Raw genomic sequence first — 19,652 nt, 5'->3', positions numbered from 1 at the left:
ACACACACACACACACACACACACACACACACACACACACACACACACACACACGAGTCCTTTGTTTTTGTGAATTGTTGGGACATTCCATAGGCGTAATGGTTTTTATACTTTACTAACTGTATGTGCTATTGCCCTACACCAACCCTACACCTAACCCTACCCCTTACAGGAAACTTTGTGCATTTTTACTTAATCAAAAAAAACTCATTCTGTATGGTTTATAAGCGTTTTCAAAAATGGGGACATGGGTTTTTTCCTCATAAGTCACCCTCTCCTTGTAATACCTGTGTCATACCCATGTCATTATACAAAGTTGTGTTCTGATATGTCACAAAAACACACACACACACACTTTACTTTTTTTCTCTCTCATAGACATCTCATAGTATTTATATCCAAAACTTGCTCAGAAACACACAGACAATCAGTGCTCAAGCATTGCACACATATGTGAAATATTCTCATCAGCAGTCATGAATGCAGAACAGAATCTAAAACTGATCACATTAATCATATCATCATATTAATGTTTGAATTGATTAGAAGAAGTACAGTTTTCTGTCTGTAAACGTGTGTGTGTGTGTGTTTTCAGGGCGCTGGGTCACATGATGTCAACACTGTTCTATCCCATCGTCACGTTCGTGCTGCTGTTGGTGTGTGTGTCGTACTGGGGAATCACAGCACTGTATCCTTCACACACAAGTGTAAACTGATCTAGATTTAAGCATCTGACAAATCAATAAATGTAGCTGTGAACATCAAAGGTGTTATACTGTACATAACCAAACTGCTTCAAATGAATGCATCACCAAACCGTGTTTTTCTCCTGATCAGCAGTGTTATTTTTGTATCACTGAGATACTGTATCGTTCTGAATTTGTATTGTTTTTATTTTTGTATATTTATACGGTTTCATTTGAATTAAATTGTAGTAATTCTGTTGTGTTTTTGCTATATTGTATATGTATGTATTGAGTGTGTTTTCACGTTTCATATGTTGTGAATCTTTAACTGAGCGTGTGTTCAGATATCTGGCCACATCAGGCGCTCCCTTCTACAAGGTGGTGGCGATGAACACATCCCAGGGAGACTGCAGCGTCATACGAGCCAACGAGACCTGCGACCCAGAGGTCACAAACCTATATATTTTTTTTATAGCTCTCAAAAAATTAATAACCACTAATCGCATCCAAAATAAAAGTTTTTTTTTGTTTTGTTTTGTTTTTATACATAATATATGTGTGTGTGCTGTGTATATTTATTAAGTATATGTAAATATACATACATGCATTGATATATTTAAGAAAAATGTTATATTTGTATATTAAATATATTTGTGTATATATATATAATATATATATATATATATATATATATATATATATATATATATATATATATATATATATATATATATGTATAAATAAATATATACATTTAAATACATGTAAAATTGTTGAAAATATATACTGTATGAGTGTGTGTTTATATATACATAATATATACACAGCACACACACATATATTATGTAAACAAACCTTTATTCTGGATGCGATTAATTGTGATTAATCGTTTCTAAGCACTAATATATATGTGTGTATATGTATGTTTTTTAAAAGAGTTTCTTCTGCTCACCAAGGCTGCATTTATTTTTTTAAATACAGTATAAACAGTAATATTGTGAAATATTATTACAATTTAAAAGTGTCACATGATCCTTAAGAAATCACTGATTTTTTGCTTAAGAAACATTTCTGATTATTATCAATGTTGAAATCAGTTGTGCTGCTTCAGATCTCTTTTTTGCAAAAGTAATTTCCTGATGAATGGAAAGTTCAAAAGAACAGCATTTATTTGAAATGGATATTTTTTCTAACATTATAAATGTTTTTACTGTCACTTCGGAGTTGAATGCATTGAATGCACCCTTGCTGATTAAAAGTAATAATTTCTTAAAAAAAAAAAAAAAAAAAGCATCAGCTTTGGAATGGTTGTATTAAATTCCTCAGGAGAAATAAAATACAATTTTAATAAATAAATAAAATGACTTATGTAAAACAGATTATAAATCATACTTAATTGTTGTATTATACCATGCTATATTATATTGATTTATTAAACTTTTTTTTATTTATTTTTTTTAACATCTTTCAACAAAAAATACAATAAAATTTTTGGACATTTTCAAATTACATTTCAATGCAAAAATAAAACAAAATTTAAATAAGAAATGAAAATATGCTTTAAAAGCATGTTTTTTTTCTCTTGAGATATGGCATGACTTGTGATCCTCTGGTTTAGATACTGAGATCTCCTCTGAAGCTTTAGAGAAAAACTTAAATCATCATCTAATCATAAACCCTAACCATAAAAGAAGTATAATCAAGACCCAATTAATCTCTTTTATGAGGAATAACTGAGATCTTGTGTGTCTCTGTTTTTCTTCACAGACGTTCAACACTACGCAGTACCCCACGTGTCCTTCGGCGCGCTGCGTCTTCATTAACTATAACACGGAGGGTTTGTTCCAGAGGAACCTCTTTAACCTGCAGATCTATAACGTGTTTGCGTTCCTGTGGTGCGTCAACTTCGTCATCGCTCTGGGTCACTGCACACTCGCCGGAGCATTCGGCTCTTATTACTGGGCCTTCAGCAAACCGGCAGATATCCCAACATTCCCTCTGATCCAGTCCTTCATGAGAGCGCTGCGGTAAGACACGTGAAGCACAGCAGGCCAAACAGATCAGCTGAGAAATGTAGGTTAATGGTGGAAAATGAACTGTGGTTCAGTTCTAACCACAAGACAGAGTGTGTGAGAGCTGAGCCAAAAATACATAGTATGGGTCAAAATAACCTTTTTTTTATTTTTTTTGCCAAAAATCATTGGGATATTAAGTATAGATCATTTTCCATGAAGATATTTTGTAAATTTCCTACTGTAAATATATCAAAACTTAATTTTTGATTATTAATACACCGTCAGATTCCATAATTTCAAAAACTTTAAACTCGATTTTCTCAGTATTGTGATTTTTTTGCACCCTCAGATTCCAGATTTTCAAATAGTTGTATCTCAGCCAAATATACAAACCATACATCAATGGAAAGCTTATTTATTTAGCTTTCAGATGATGTATACATCTCAATTTCGAAAAATTAACACTTAAGGTCCAGGGTCACCAATGTGTTTTGAGAAATCCCTTCATGTCACTGTGGTTTTAGACTCTAGGTGGCGCTCATGATTCCAGCTGCATTTATGATTTTGTGAATTTTGTGTCAGAATGTGTCTGTGATTGTTTTTTTGATTTGTGTCAGGTATCACGTGGGCTCGCTGGCGTTCGGCGCGCTGATTCTCACGCTGGTGCAGATCGTCCGGATCATTCACCATTATCTCTACAACAATTTCAAAAACATTTGTTTCTCTTTCACTTCTGCGCTTTCTGTCATCTTAAATTAAAGTATTTTTTCTTTTATATTTAGTGTGTCAGCCTGCAAAAAGTCATTTTTAGTATTTACTTGAGAAGCAAAATTATAAAATATCATGTTATATTTTATTTTGTTTAAAAGTGTCTTATTTATGAAAATTTAGATATTCATACTGGTAAATAGACTAAAATACAACACTTTTTTTACCGTTTTTTTTATTTTTGTCAAATGTTGATTTGTAATGCTTGAGTTTAGTGCAGACGTCTGACATCAAACATCACTGCAAACAGATATTTGATTCATTTTATTCTGACTCTACACCAGTGTTAATTTAGTACTATTTATATACTATTATATACATTTTTTTATTAATACTTTGAATTTTTAGTAATTTTTAGTAATTATATGTGTTTTCGTAATTTGTATTAGTTTTTTTTTTATATTATCAGGTTTAGGTTTATTTTATATTTCAGATTTATTAATTTATCTATTTAAAAATGTAAAATTAAATAAAATAAAAAATAATAATTTTAGTGCTTCACCTTAAATGTATTTCAGTTGATCACTAAGGGAACCATTTTTTTTTTTCATCTATTTACATTTTTATTTTTCAGGTTCATTTCAAGTAGCAAAATACTTTTAATAGTTTTAGATTTAGTTAACGATAATAACTCTGCTTTACACTTCACTAAGTATTGTTTTCAAATACTGTAAGATGTAAAAATGTTTGTCTAGAATCTAGATTGACTTTGTTGTTGTAAACAGCAATATTTACAATCAGTCATAAGTTGATATATCATGTACACTGTTCTGATGTTTTATTGAAAGCAGGTGTATCTGAATGATGAACTGTGTGTGTGTGTGTGTTCAGAGGCTCAGAACCCGTGCACACGTTTCATCATGTGTTGCCTCAAATGCTGCTTCTATTGTCTGGAGAAATTCATCAAGTTCATCAACAGGAACGCTTACATCATGGTACATAAGCCCCCTCTCACACACACATACAATCATCAGCCGAGTGAGTGAGTGAAGAAATGAATAAACGTCAGCGTTTCTCTGGTTTGTAGATCGCCATATACGGGAAGAACTTCTGTGTGTCCGCTAAGAATGCTTTCTCTCTGCTCATGAGGAACATCATACGGTGAGACCACAGTCTGGAATCTTTCAGCAGTTATTGATTGAAGTATAAGAATCTGCTCTAAAGCATAGAAACTAAACCACTAAAACAAAATAATTGTTCTTCCTCGGAATTGATAGTTTATATGTGGTGATTGCAAGTTAAAAGCTTGTAATTGCTGGTTTACATGTTGCAATTCTGACTTTTTTTCCTGATTTTTCACGTCACTGTTTTGTTTTGTTTGTTTTTTTGTTTTGTTTTTTGTGGTTTTGTTTTGTGTTTTTGTTTTTGTTTGTTTTTTGTTTTGTTCCTACCATGGAATAAAGCTTATCTCAAATTTCAGAAGTGTATATTTAACAGTTGCAAGTTACAAACTTACATTCACAAATTTACAAAATATAGTTACTGAAATATGTGTAAATTTTTTATGCAAAATATATTTTTATTTATTATTTTTAATACATTTTTTGAGTGTTTTCATGAAGTTCAATGCAAAAATACTGCAAAACATTTTTCATTTTATTAATTATTTTTAGTGTATTTATTAATTTGATATGGAGGTAAAATGAGGGTGTTCATTTAAAATGTACCTCAAATTTGTATTATTTTCCTTGTTTTGTATTGTGTAAATGAGTTCATGTACTTTCATTTAGTTGAAAACTAAGATTTAACCAAAGATTTTGGTTTTATGCAAGAATTTGTATATTTGTTGAGTTTTTTTCCCACTATTGAATAAAAAATGAAAGGCAATTGCAACTTTTTTACTCATAATTTAAAAGAGAAGAGAAGTAAGAATTGTAAGTTAATAAGCTTTCATAGTTTTGGGCAAAATATGTTTTTTTTTTGTTTTTTGTTTTTTTGTCATGTGTCATCAAGTCACATCTGGTTACAGGAACAGTGTTATGAAGCTCTAAAGAGCAACTCAAGAACCCAGTACAGGAATCTGCTTCCTCGAGAGGAGATGTATAGCTTCTGAAAAGCTGATGTTGTTGTTGTTGTTGTTGTTGTTGTCAGGGTGGTGGTGCTGGATAAAGTGACGGATCTGCTGCTGTTCTTCGGGAAGCTGCTGGTGGTCGGTGGAGTTGGTGAGAGATGCTGATGTTCAGACACACCTCAGATCTCTGGAGCTTCATGTGTGAGCTGAAGCTGATGACGTCTCGTCTGTTTTCAGGTGTGCTGGCCTTCTTCTTCTTCTCCGGCAGGATTCAGACTCCAGGAACCACGTTTGAAACGGCGGCTCTCAACTACTACTGGATGCCCATCATAGTGAGACTCACATTCAAATTCAAACATTTGGTCAAATGTTCAGCAATCAGAATCTCACTGACATTATGATATCGTCATCTTTACATACTGAATTCTGATTGGTCTTTATTTTCTTATTATCATTATTAATTGTTTATTATTATTATCATAATTGTTATTATTGTTTGGTTTGTGTTTTTTTTTTCATTAAGTTCAAACAAAATAGTCAAACAAAACAAAAAAAGTCCTTAAAAGTAAAAAAACTACATGCAAAAAAGAATAATTTTTATGCTAAATATTTGTTTATTTTTTATTTTATTCATATATTTGCATTACAGCAAATGCAAAATATCTTTAAGTTATTTAATTCTGAGGTGAAATGGAGGTTTTCATGGTTCAATAAAAACTTAAATGTGCCTCAATCTTAAAAATAAAACATCTGGATGCCTTACTATAAACGTAATAAAAAATTAATAAAAATTGCATTTAAATAATTACTGTAATGCAAATATATAAATAACATTTTCATGCAAAATTTATGGAAAAATATATATTTTTATTTCATTTATTTGTTTGGTAGGTTGGTTTTTATGGTGAAATTGGTATTTTTATGAAGTGCAAAATCTAAATATGTCTCTCAAACTCTTTCTTTAAACATCCTTAATACTAAAACATCTGGAGGTTAATTAGACCTAATAAAGGAAAGTTATATTTTGCATAAAAATTATTTTATTTATATCTTAAATGCGATCGTAAAATATGAAAAATATATATTTTTAGTTTATGTATTTTTATTTTTATTATATGCAAAAAAAAAATATTCATTTTTAAAAATATATTTTTAATTTTGAGGTTATAATCTAAATATACCTTAAACTCTTTCCTTAAAAGATCTTAGAAGTGAAACTTCTCGATGCAAAATAGACTTTATAAAATACAAATATATTTTGTGTAAAAGTCATTTTATTTATATATTTACATTATAGTCAATATTTTAAATGCAATTTTTTATGGAATTTTTTTTTTTGATTTGATTTTGAAGTGAAATGGGTGTTTCCAAATTCAATCAAAATATATCTATCTATCTATCTATCTATCTATCTATCTATCTATCTATCTATCTATCTATCTATCTGTGTGACAGACGGTGGTGTTCGGTGCGTATCTGATCGCTCACGGCTTCTTCAGTGTGTATAACATGGGTGTGGACACACTCTTCCTGTGTTTCTGTGAGTATCACACATATATAACGTCACATACAGTCAGTTTACGGTTTGAGGTGTTGTGTGTTTCACTGTGTGTTTTGTCGTTCAGTGGAGGATCTGGAGCGTAATGATGGCAGTCCACAGAAACCCTACTTCATGTCCAAGAACCTGATGAAGATCCTCAACAAGAAGAACAAACCACCCAAGACGAGCTGATGAAGATGATGACGATGAAGATGACGAGGGTTTCTGACTTCATTCTCTCAAGCACCGTCACTTTCAACCGAAGTGTGAAGATCCCAGTGTATCCATGTACAGATGCTTTTAAACATTTCCTTTTTTTCTTATACATGTTACTGAGAATATCTGAGACTCGATATCATTGTTTTGATTTCAACAGAATCAAGTGTAACTCATCAATCAAAACCACCAAAGATTAAGAATCACATCCAAACTGCTGGAAACCGTTTTACTTAAACTTTTTACTGATTTTATTTTATTTTTTATCCAAAGCATATGCAAGAAACTTGGATGAAGATGTCTGTAAGCCAAAGCATTTATTATTAGCCATTATTATCAATATAGTAATATATTTGGTTTATCCTTTTAATATGTGAGATGTGCACATTAAGGCTATATTGCACATACAAATGCCTGGTTTTGGTGCAGATTAATAACTATAGATCTGTTCTTCCAAGACTGCAGAATGTTTTTAAAGCTATAATATATGAGAGAATATGTGACACTCCATAAGCCACAGTTTTGAATGTTTTTATAGTTGCATGCAATAATATGATTTTCTGTTCAGTAATGTGTGATTTAGTGTAAACTGGAAATAAACAGAGAATATTTATTTAAAGACATAGGCCAATAATTTTAATAAAAAATGTTGCACATGACCGAGTGCTTGTTTTCAATACAGACTGATACTGATGGAAAATAACAGCTGGATTTCTTCATTGAACGAAAGCAAGGCATCGTTTATTTTGTAGTTTTGTTTAGAAACAGACAGTGAGTGTGTAATAAAATAAACTGCCTTAAATATACTTTATATACATTTGTCCTGAATGCTTCCTTCAACTCCAAACCAGCAGAACCAGTTTCAGTCACCATTAAGTCACCCAATTGTTAAAACCAGATCATAATCACTCAAGGCTGCAGTTATAATATAACTTACTCTCTATATAAAAGCAGATGTATCACATGACCTCATTCTGACTTCAGTACAATACATCTGGTGATATCAGACGTATTAGTATTATTTTCATATATAGGCCTAAACACACTCACTCTCTCTCTCACACACACACTCACTCCCTCTCTCACACAGACACTCACTCTCTCTCTCACACACACACACACACACACTCACTCCCTCTCACACGCTCTCTTTCTCTCACACACACACTCTCTCCCTCTCTCTCACACGCTCTCTCTCTCTCTCACACACACACACTCACTCCCTCTCTCTCACACACACTCTCTCTCTCACACACACACACTCACTCCCTCTCACACACACACGCTCTTTCTCTCACACACACTCTCTCTCTCTCACACACACACACACACACACCCTCTCTCACACAGACACTCACTCTCTCTCTCTCACACACACTCCCTCTCTCACACACACTCTCTCTTTCTCTTTCACACACACACACTCCCTCTCTCACACACACACTCTCTCTTTCTCTCTCTCACACACTCACTCTCTCTCTCACACACACACACACACACACACACACACTCTCTCCCTCTCTCTCAAAACACACTCTGTCTCACACACACACACTCACTCAAACACACACACTCTCTCTCTCACACACTCTCTCCCACTCACTCACTCACACACACACACACACACACACACACACACACACTCGTTCTCTCTCTCACACACTCACTCCCTCTCTCACACACACACTCTCACTCCCTCTCTCTCACACACACACACTCACTCACTCTCTCTCTCTCACACACACACACACTCACTCTCTATCTCGCTCTCTCACACACACACACACACACACTCTCTCTCTCTCTCTCTCTCTCTCACACACACACACACACACACACACCCACACAAAATGCAAACATCACACCGATTGTATTAAATGTTTATTTCTCAAGTGGCAGAGAACAGGCCACACCCACTTTAGTTTCTGCCCCATATGCACAATAATTATATGCAATTAATCTACCAAAATACCTATGACAAAAAAACTTGTTACAAACATAATTAACCAGCCATATGCAAAAAGGAAAGAGACAAACAAGAGCAAATTTCAACTAAAGTCACCCTAAATCATCCAGAATCAATGGATTCTGAGCATAAACCCCGCCCTCTTTATGCCCAGCAGCTGTCAATCAACACAACCCCTGCTGCGACATTTTACAAGTGGGCGTGGTCACAGGAGGTCCAAACCGGCCAATCACTTTGCAGAGAGAGGAAGTCAGCAGAAATGTTCTAGTTCACAGGATGTTTGTTACACTGACAAACAGTTAAAACCGACAGGATTACAAACCATCACCTCCCAGCTGTCAATCAAACGTCACAGCCAATGACAGAGAGATGCTTGAAAACATCACATACAATATCCATATATACACATATATACACACTCACATACACACTCGCTCCTGTGAGAACTCTGAAGGGTGTATGAAAATTAAACTCCCTTTTTTTAAAATTGTTCTAACATTCTTATTTATAATCTTTCAGGACTTGACAACAATATGATCTTCACTGAATGCTTGCTTAATTTTCTGCCCACTGTCTTCACTCATTATCTGGATGCGTGTGAGTCAGGTGGTTAATAACAGTTGTGACGTACGGCGCGTGTCTGCTTTACACAACAAACACACAGCAGATAGAACTGTTGTGGAAACACTTCCTGAACAGACCTGACTGAAGCTCGTCCTGATCTGAACGTCTAAACCAGGACTCGCCTCAGCGTCTGATCACCATTAGCTTATGACTAGCGTGTGCCTTTACGACGTTCCTTTAAACTAAATCTCACAAGAAAAAATTTTAAATAAAGTGTGCATCTCACAAAAGCATATTCAGCTCATATTTCACTCCAAACCAAAAACAAAAGAAATGATTGAACTGCCTTTTTTTTTTTTCGTTTAATCATCCTGAAAAATAATTTTAGAATGCAGGTCTACCGAGAACAGTTTCAGGGTCAAAAAACCTTTGTGCACAATCATTTCTCATTGCGTCTGTATTGATTTTGAGGTGAAATATGCTGTTTTGTGAGCTGCTTCATCAGCTTCTGTAGTGTTTAATCATTAATACTGTCTCTCTCAACACTGATGTGTGTGTGAGTGTGTGTGTGTGTGTATATGAGATGCAGACAGCTGATCTTCTGAATGCATGTTGCTGTCGCTTCAATCACAGACGTCACACGCTCAGCATCCAGAAGAAGAAGATGATGGCCAGGAAGAGGAAGAGCGAGTCCTGCCAGTTGTTGCCGTTGTTGGGGTTGCCGTCGGCTTGAAGATCTCCTCCGTAATGAGGATCTGATGGGATCAAGTCACGGCTTTAAAAACGAACATTCGTAAGACCTGACATGATCTTAACGCCTGAGCATTTGGATAATGAAATATTAATAGTGAGCGTCTCATAAAGACAAACAGCAGCACTGACCTCGTCTTTGAAAAGGATCGTTGGTGTTAAAGACTGTGGTGAAAAAACCAAAGGGAAAAGCCCCGATTCCAAAAGACATGTGAAACCCTGTGTCACCGAAACCCTGAAACACCTGCGGACAGATATGATGACTGTCATACATTCATAATCACAGCATACTGATGCAGCAGATCAAGTGTTGTTCATAAGGACACACTCACTCCTCTGCTCTCTGGTTCTGTCCTTTGACCCTGAGGTCGTGGGGGGGTTTTCAATCTGTAACACGCAGACACAAATGAGACATTTCTCATCATTTGAAAAAGAGTAAAACCATCAAGCTGAAGGTCTTCATTGTTCCGTGCAGCATTCTATCAAAAAAGTTTGATTGTGTAACATTTGAAAATGATGTAACTATGACAACCATAAATACTAGTATAGTCATTTTAACGCTGGAGTATAAAATAAAAATATTATTTTTCTTAAATACCTGTTATATTTCACATTAAAATATTCCACTAGTTCTACTTATTTTGGGTTTATTTATTTTTACATATTTTTATTGAATAATAATAAGAACAATATACAGCCATATTGACAATCACAAAGAAAGATATAATCACAAAATTTTGCCCAAATTTTGCATACGAGTGTTATTATACTCAGTTTTAATTTTTTAATTCCATTTAGTAATTTTAATGCTTCAACAGTTCATTGCCAAGAGAACATTTGTAATATCTATTTAGTTTAATTAACATTGTTTTATATGTGTGTGTGTATATATATATATATATATATATATATATATATATATATATATATATATATATATATATATATATATATATATATATATATACCAATTAAAATAAAAAACCCAAATATCTGTTAAAAACCCAATTTTCTGTTATCATGGAGTACCTGGACAACCTACTCATGCCTTGTTATTTTATTGGAGAGCCAAAATAATTTTACACAAATATCAAATATGGAAAAAATAAAATAAAATAAAATAAAAAAATAAAATAAAATAAAATAAAATAAAATAAAATAAAATAAAATAAAATAAAATAAAATAAAATAAAATAAAATAAAATAAAATAAAATAAAATAAAATATGTACCTGGGATCTTCCTGGCTGGTGCTGCCGCGGCCGTACAGAGGAATGACTTTATCTCGACTGATTCCTGCTTTACACACGGGACACTGCTGTCTGCTGGGACGCGTCTCCAGCCACTGAAACACACGGGACAGCAACAGATAATTCCATGTTTCTGAAAGAATTCTCTCCCGGTCACCAAGACTGCATTTATTTAATCAAAAATACAGTAAAAACTGAAATATTGTGAAATATTATTGCAATATAAAATAACTGTTTTCTATGTGAATATATAATAGAATGTTATTTATTCCTGTGATTCGCAGCTGTATTTTCAGCATCATTACTCCAGTCTTCAGCATCACATGATCTTCAGAAATCACTCTAATATACTGATTTGCTGCTTAAGAACAAATTCTGATTATTATTAATGTTGAAAACAGTTGAGCTGCTTCATATTTTGTGGAAACTGATATATTTTATTTTCAGGATTCTCTGATGAATATAACGTTCAAAAGAACATCTTTTATATGCAATAAAATAACTTCTGAAACATTATAAATGTCTCCATGTTACTTTTGATCAATTTAATGCATCCTTGCTCATTTTTATACCTTATTGCTTCGACAGATTATAAAAGTATAAGTGTCTCCAGCTTTCTACTGTACATTACAATAATTTAATATCTGATTTTACAAGTAAGCATAAAAACACAAACTGAACTAACAAATACAAAACAAACTCCAATATCACCAAACAAACCAGAAAAAAAATAGACTGACCTGATGAAGACACGGCCAGCTGCACGAGGAGCAGAAGAACCAGGAAACAGAGAGAGAGGGGTAAAAATGAGGTAAATAAATTAATCATTTCTGTTTATAAAATAACCAGTAGAATTCATGGTAAGAAAACTCGTTCAGGAGCATCTGGCAAAATACATCCATCCACCCCATCTGTATGAATCTTTCTGCATATTTCTCAGAATTTCTTCAGCATGAAAATTAAATACAAGAAGGTGCGGAACATGAAATATGGAGAATCTCATGAATCCTGTGGAGAACAAGTCTAAACTATATTCACCCCAGAAGAAGATACATTTAAAAGTTTTTATTTTTTAAAAAAAAATTTATAGCTATATTTTGGCTTTATTCGCTGTGATATTTTTCCATGGGAATATGTCAAAAATATTGATATATTATCACATTTATAAAAGAGAATAGAAATACAACTTTTAATTCTTAATTAACTTTTAATTTATGGGATAAATGTTTGCAATCATCATGAAAATACTTTCATTGATGGTTCACTGAAATAATTTTCAGGTAAAAAAAAAAATTAAATTAATTTTAGCAACTTAGGTTTACTTCATAATTTTTTCCCATCACACTTTTTTTTATAAAAATCATGTTGAAATGTGCGTAACAAAATATGATCATCAGGCCTCTGATGTACGTTTATTTATTCATCTCTCAATCATCTCTGTATTGCATTGTGTTAGGCCTATATGCTTTATGCCATATCTCATTGTATTAATGTTGAGGTGAAATAGACAGATAGTTTTATTGAGATTCACTCCATATCTCAGAGTAAATGTTCAAAACTTTCATGTTAGGTCATGTCAGCATTTTTAAGTGTACAAAACATGATGAATTCTAAACTAATATTATATAAGACAAGACAGAAAGCAGTTGTGCTGCTGATCCAAATACTGAATACCTAACAGACGTTTGTCATGCACACAAACACAGTCCAAAACATCTGCACAACTACAAAACAAGCACACGTTTGACATGAATCACTCTCTCTCACACACACACACACACACACAGGCTCAGCATTACGTGGCGTGCATCTATTCTTACTCCTCCATTATGGCCTCAATCCTTCAATAGAGTCTAATCTCTCATTAACCCCATAATCTCACGCTAACAGCACAGATACTACACAAAACACACACTCTGCTGTAACTGTTTCACAGAAAACAACCTGCTTTAATCGAATGAACTCATCAGACACACATGCAGTGACTTTTACATCTATTTGGGAAACGTCTTAGCAGATCATTCAGATTTCGATCTGTTACTCAAAACTTTGCTGACAAACCTGTTGCACGCAGTCATATGATTGATAGTGTAGACTTTCAAGTGAGTAAAGGGCCTTTTATTATCCTTATCATTTATTAAGAAAATCATGTTCAAATGAATCAAATATGATCATCAGGCTTTTGAGGAATATTTGTTTGCTCATCCCTCAATTATCATTGTATTATATGGTTTAATCAAAAAAACTAGGCATTTATATATCTTACTAAGAAATATTATTAGAGATATAAAGTGCATTATAAAGTGCATTTTATGTAAGTTTCTGCTATACTGTTATAAAGAGTTCACTGATTTACATTACAAGCTATTCTTACTTTGTTTGTCCAAATAAATATCAGAATCTGCATCAAATCATATTTTTGCTCAGTTTGGGCCTCTGAAAAACAAAGTTTCACTATCACACTACATGAGCCATAAGCACCTGATGTACAGTACCAAATAAAATATAAAATGCATATGCAAATGTTGATTAAGAGTTTAATAAAATGTCCCAAAACAGCACAATAAAACACTCCTCCTGTCAATCATCTCAAAACAAGCATTTACACCAAAACACCACACCACACCCAAACAAAGAAATACTTTGCTGATGCAGTGTAACACACAATATGTTAATACTGTCTGTAAAATAATTGAAAATGAACGCAGGAGCTTGTTCAGAATATTCAGAGAATATTTACTATAGTAGCAATAACTGAAGTAATTCTCTTTGTGCTTACAGAAAGTACTGTGTTCAGTAATATAATGGTACTATACCATAATCACACACCCAACAACATTATGATGTTATCAGCGTGGTGTATTTTTTAGTACTTGGAGCTAAAGTCTATTTTTTTATACCCTAGAAACAGTAACTGAAGTAACTGTGGTATTATTATGGTTATGATAGTAATTTAAGGTTTGAAACTGAGACAGATACTTCCCTGTCAACATGACAAACAATCCTTGTTTTTTCTCTCTCTCTCTCTCTGAAATGTTGTGCTTGTATTGCTGCAGTTTTACGTAAGTAAATAACAAATGCCAGGCGAAACTAGCCTTGGTTACTGTGGCAGAGGGTCTCTCTCGTGTCGAACTGTCAGTCACTGTGTTTTAAAGCACTCACTCATACTGTTATGATACTGGAGACGATCGATTATCGATAGGTTGTACCAGAACAGATGTCCGCAGAGGCTGATGACCGCGTCCCGCGCGGTGTCCAGGCAGATGTTGCACTCAAAAGTGGCTCGATCTCTGTCCCGCTCGCCTTCCGCGCCTCCTCCCGGACCTGCTCCGCCCCCGCTGCCCGGGAGTCCCGCTCCTCTGGCGGGCGCGCCGTCACTCGAGCTCCGCTGCTGCTCTGCGGCCTCCATCCTCTCACGCTCGCACTGCGCGTAGCCTTTCCTGCGTATCGCTCTCGCGCAGACGTGACGCCACTAGTCACCAGCTCCTCCCACTCCGAGAGAGCACTTCCGCTTTTGCGTCGGGTGGGCGGGGTTTGAGCGATAATTGTTGTTATAATAATAATAATAATAATAATAATAAAAATATACAGAATAATAATAACAACAAAAACAAAAACAAAAAAAAAAAAAAAATAATAATAATAATAATAATAATAATAATAATAATAATAATAATAATAATAATAATAAAAAAAAATAAGTATACAAAGATGTAAATATGTTGCCTGGTTAACAAAAATAAATAGCCTAAATAAAAAGTTACACCGCCACATAGGATGAACACAGAGATACCGTTTTCACTTCTTTAGGATTGATAGAACTTTAGATAGTTTCCATATATTATCAACTTTGACTAAAGAACAGATAGATTTAGAGCCAGTACATTTTTTGTCCATGTATGCAAAATTTTGCTTGCAGGAAACACAAATTAATTATGTTTTCCTATGCTTTAAAACAGTTGGATTGTGTGTCGTACCTAATATCTGGGTTAAACACAGGCCACTGGATCTCTTGATGGGTTATTCTCAACCTTTATTGGGTTATTTCTATATAAATGCAAACAGTTGGGTTCAAATTTGACATTTCAGCAGTCGATCGGTGCAACTGACTGAAGATACAGTGATAAGTTAATACATCTGTGAACACTAGGCTATGCAGATCACAAGTACAAATCCGGACTAAAAGCAGACACAAAGCTTCATGGGTTTCACAGAATGCACACATGATCATGCTGCCCCTCTGCTGCTTACATTAAGAAAGCAATATAGAAACACTGCTCCATTTATAAAAGCTCTTGAATAACAAAAAAACACACCAACTCTTACTTTGTTAACTGCTGTAAAATCCACACTGAATCATTCTTAGAATAAGGACATCACAATTTTAAAATCACCAGACACTTCAAATTTTTTTTTTTTTCATAACAATGGGAACCCTGAGTCTGTAAACGAATCCAAAGAACATATAAGTTGCTTTGGATAAAAGTGTCAGCTAAATTATGACATGTAAATGATGATAACAACCTTACAGTAACACACAGAATTCTCAATATATTTAGATTCATTATGATCTTCTATGCAAATAAAAATCCAATTTCAAATTAATGATACCAGTACAATGGCTGTATTTTATCTTAAATAAAAAAAACGGTAAGGTTTCGACACAATGAAAGTGTTTAATTTCATGCTAGAGAATGACACTGCACATGCCTATATGGATAATCCAGTTTCTGACCGATTTATAGAGTGGAAGCTGTGTGGATGTTGTGGAAAGTAAATATGAAGCACATATGACTAATATGTTCATGTGCTTTTGACATTCATGATGGAAAATCATCAAAACACCCATGAGATATCACTTGATCTTCTAGCTGGAGTCACTGTTGTCCTTTCTTTCTAGAGCTGAAGAAAACCCCAAACTGTTAATTTACAGTCATTCAATTCTGTACTTTTCTTCATTTTCTTAAACACCAATATTAAACATAAACTACATTTAAAATGTAAATACATCTTAAATGTTTATTTTTTATATATTTTGTTTCAATGACCAAATATTACCTAGAGCTGGCATTGAAATGGTCTTGGATCTGCAGTTCCCTGAAACACAGAATGTGAAACAGCATCTTTAAAAGCAATACAAATACTGCAAATATGAGGTCAGTGTAATTTGAAGAGAAAGTATAAATCATACTTTGCAGTGGTAACAAGAGTGCATTCTGAGTCACAGTGTTCTGATCGGTATCTTCTCTCTTCATGGCTAAAAAACAACAAAAAAAAAAAAACAAATTTCACATTCAGTGGCTGTTTGATTAAAAACAAAAACTGTAAAACCCTTTTAACTCACCAAAATTAGGCAGAGAGATGTTTTTAGAGCCCATTGCACCTAGAAAAGTCATCGCAGCACACGTTTAAGACACTGAGTGAGTGATGATGAATTCAGCTAAATGAATTCAGATGTTCTGACCTCGAGCTGCTGCTGGAGTCTCTTTAGCCTCACAAAGACTTTGAGTTTCATGAAGCTCCTCAACTGAAAGACACACAGAAGATCCATTAATGAAACAGACCTGAAAAACCTCTGAAAAAGTGTTTGAAGCAGCATCCATTTCTAAGAGAGACAGAAGTGTAGAAACACTGTTAGTGTGTGTATTAGTGTCTGTTCAGGACCTACTCTGAACCTCCTCCATACTGTCATCTGTGGCGTTTTCTTCATCTGAAGAAGCATTTAAAGCAGCAGCCAAATCTGCACGTGTTTCTGGTCCCGATGGAGAGTTCAGAAGAAATAAAGTGGTTTATTAGTACATGGTTATTGAACATGTTAATGCATTTCATCCTGGACACAGTGAGGTTGTAAAGTGACAGTAAACCAAATGTTAAATGCAAGGGGTTTTCATTTTGGACTTCTTAAGTAAATTTCCGGTCACCATCTCAGTTCATTTATATTTAATCCAAAGCAATATTCATTGTGTATTGATAGTCTTTGATGCAAGCATTAATGTCTGAGGAATGACCACAATCTGTTTTGAGTGGTGAATAATTCACTTTCAAGACCAAGAAATTAATCCAAATTTAAAGGAACACTCCACTTTTTTCGAAAATAGGCTAATTTTCCAACTCTTCTAGAATTAAACAGTTGAGTTTTACCGTTTTCGAATCCATTCAGCCGGTCTGGTGGTAGCACTTTTAGCTGCAGCTTAGCATAGATCTTATCATCTCGCTCAAAAATGACCAAAGAGTTTCAATATTTTTCCTAATTAAAACTTGACTCTTCTGTAGTTACATTGTGTAATAAGACTGATGGAAAATGAAAAGTTGTGATTTTCTAGGCCCATATGGCTAGGAACTATACTCCCATTCCGGCGTAATAATCAAGGAACCTTCCTGCTGTACCATGGGTGCAGCAGGCAGAACGATATTACGCAGCGCCTGAAAATAGTCCCCAGCAACCCCTGCAACTACACAAACTTAAAAATATCGAAACTCTTCGGTCATTTTTGAGCAAGATGCTAATGGTCTAATCAGATTCAATGATCTATACTAAGCTGCAGCTAAAAGTGCTACCGCCAGACCCAGAGATCGGCTGAATGGATTCGAAAACGTCATAGACAGTAAAAGAAATGGACACAGCGACCCCATTGGATTCAACGGAGACAAGTGAAATCAATTAGAAGCACGCACTTCCTGGGGTTCGAGCGTATGATGACGTAGATGTGACGTGAGCAACCTGTCTGACAATTGTAAGTCTTCTAATAGCTGTGCCAAGAGAAATCTGAATCACCCACCAAATCTTGCAGAGACGGCGAGCGTGAACAGGAGCAAATTTTGGTAAGTATTCTGATTAATTATTTTGCCATTTTGCATAATCACAATGCCCCTGATTGCCTCATAGACAGTAAAAGATTGCCTGCGAGCTTCTCCTCCTGTCCATACGGTAATTTCTCTACTGTGCGACAGAGAATCGCAGGTTATGACGCAATCGTTAGCCTATTTTTACAAAAACTGCTTCTACGGGGTCATAACGTGAGATACAAGGTAATGGAGCCTTTTATACATTTTCGTGTTTCTTTAGAAAAACTCCTCAGATGTAAAGTTATTCGCTGTCAAAGTGACGCAAAAATAAACGCTATCAAATTGAATCCAAAAAGAATTGGAGTCAATCTAACCAAAACAGCAACTCGTTCACTACCATCAAAATGCGGCGCCCGGGGATGCTTCAATAAAATATCAAACCCTGCCCCCCTGGAAAAGGTTAAAACTCAACTGTTTAACTCTAGGGGAGTTGGAAAATGAGCCTATTTTCAAAAATAGTGGAGTGTTCCTTTAAAGGTGCTCTATGTAGGATTGACACCGAGTGGTTGAACTAGGTATTGCAGTTCAAATTCAAAATACTGGAGATGTTTTGTTTTCACCAGGCCCCTCCTCCTCATACAGATTGACAACACCAACAAGAAAGAGCCCACTTGATGATGACTGAAATTAAATACACTGTGTTTTCCGCCAATTGGAAACCCGGGGTGCCGAAATACAGTTGGGTAAACTGGCAGTGGGTGGGTTTCACAAACCAAAACAGAGACCGACATTCCTGCCCGGAACACACATTTCAAAGGAGAATAACTGACTGTAGCATTGTTTTTCAGGTAAACAAGTACGTTAACAGCATGTTTCTTAAATATCTGCAAACATATGGTATTTTTATGCTTTAGTAGAGTCAAAAACTCCTTTAAGAGACATATGGACATATGTGTTGTGTTTTATTAAGTAACTTTTAGAAGTGTCAGACTCACTCAACAGTTTCACTTGTGATGGTGTCTTCGGTGTTTTCTGCTTTTCTGAAATTGTAAACATTAACACAGACAGTCATTCTCCTATTCTATTCATATTTATGACTTT

At 34.5% G+C, this 19,652-nt stretch overlaps 3 protein-coding genes, 1 long non-coding RNA gene and 1 pseudogene across 6 annotated transcripts in view; 1 reads left to right on the top strand and 4 right to left on the bottom strand.

Moving 5' to 3' along the window:
* Positions 1-1,136, top strand: part of LOC122140813 — a 1,258-nt gene extending 122 nt beyond the window's left edge. Inside the window, exons 2-3 of the long non-coding RNA XR_006157388.1 lie at positions 596-688; positions 1,031-1,136. This is a non-coding gene — a long non-coding RNA (uncharacterized LOC122140813). The remainder of the gene's footprint in view (positions 1-595; positions 689-1,030) is intronic.
* The window catches only part of LOC109058809, a 726,037-nt pseudogene that overhangs the window by 435,888 nt on the left and 270,497 nt on the right, over positions 1-19,652 (bottom strand).
* The window catches only part of LOC109045202 (solute carrier family 39 member 4), a 668,471-nt gene that overhangs the window by 561,633 nt on the left and 87,186 nt on the right, over positions 1-19,652 (bottom strand). The gene's annotated exons all lie outside the window — the stretch shown is intronic.
* rnf5 (ring finger protein 5) lies at positions 9,105-15,257 on the bottom strand. Of its 2 annotated transcripts, none has more exons than XM_042745904.1 (6): positions 14,975-15,257; positions 12,506-12,524; positions 11,748-11,860; positions 10,849-10,903; positions 10,649-10,760; positions 9,105-10,521 (listed from the first exon to the last, which is right to left on the bottom strand). In XM_042745904.1, the coding sequence occupies exons 1-6, from the start codon at positions 15,172-15,174 to the stop codon at positions 10,403-10,405; spliced, it is 618 nt and encodes a 205-aa protein (XP_042601838.1). In that variant the 5' UTR covers positions 15,175-15,257; the 3' UTR covers positions 9,105-10,402. The 2 variants fall into 2 exon arrangements, with proteins under 2 accessions (XP_042601838.1, XP_042601839.1); XM_042745905.1 differs by having other exon boundaries at positions 10,402-10,541.
* LOC109111020 (hereditary hemochromatosis protein homolog) overlaps positions 15,776-19,652 on the bottom strand; it is a 29,193-nt gene continuing 25,316 nt past the window's right edge. For both annotated transcript variants that reach the window (XM_042745887.1, XM_042745888.1), the window contains exons 6-12: positions 19,547-19,591; positions 17,434-17,517; positions 17,230-17,292; positions 17,110-17,148; positions 16,957-17,022; positions 16,824-16,862; positions 15,776-16,667 (exon numbers count right to left, since the gene is read on the bottom strand). In XM_042745887.1, coding sequence (XP_042601821.1) covers positions 16,633-16,667; positions 16,824-16,862; positions 16,957-17,022; positions 17,110-17,148; positions 17,230-17,292; positions 17,434-17,517; positions 19,547-19,591 — 371 coding nt within the window. In that variant the 3' untranslated portion in view covers positions 15,776-16,632. The remainder of the gene's footprint in view (positions 16,668-16,823; positions 16,863-16,956; positions 17,023-17,109; positions 17,149-17,229; positions 17,293-17,433; positions 17,518-19,546; positions 19,592-19,652) is intronic.

This window comes from Cyprinus carpio, chromosome B19 (genome assembly GCF_018340385.1).
Source record: "Cyprinus carpio isolate SPL01 chromosome B19, ASM1834038v1, whole genome shotgun sequence".
Classification (NCBI taxonomy): Eukaryota; Metazoa; Chordata; class Actinopteri; order Cypriniformes; family Cyprinidae; genus Cyprinus; species Cyprinus carpio.
The sequence above is the reverse complement of the archived record's forward strand: the minus strand, read 5'-3'. Positions and strand labels throughout refer to the sequence as shown.

What these genes read in the sequence shown, in the direction of transcription:
- rnf5 (XM_042745904.1), bottom strand. Translation starts at nt 15,174, where the DNA reads ATGGAGGCCGCAGAGCAGCAGCGGAGCTCGAGTGACGGCGCGCCCGCC. An exon ending in CAGAACCAGAGAGCAGAGGA is followed by an intron (nt 10,761 to 10,848) that starts GTGAGTGTGTCC and finishes ATCTGTCCGCAG; the next exon opens with GTGTTTCAGGGTTTCGGTGA. An exon ending in CGATCCTTTTCAAAGACGAG is followed by an intron (nt 10,522 to 10,648) that starts GTCAGTGCTGCT and finishes TGATCCCATCAG; the next exon opens with ATCCTCATTACGGAGGAGAT.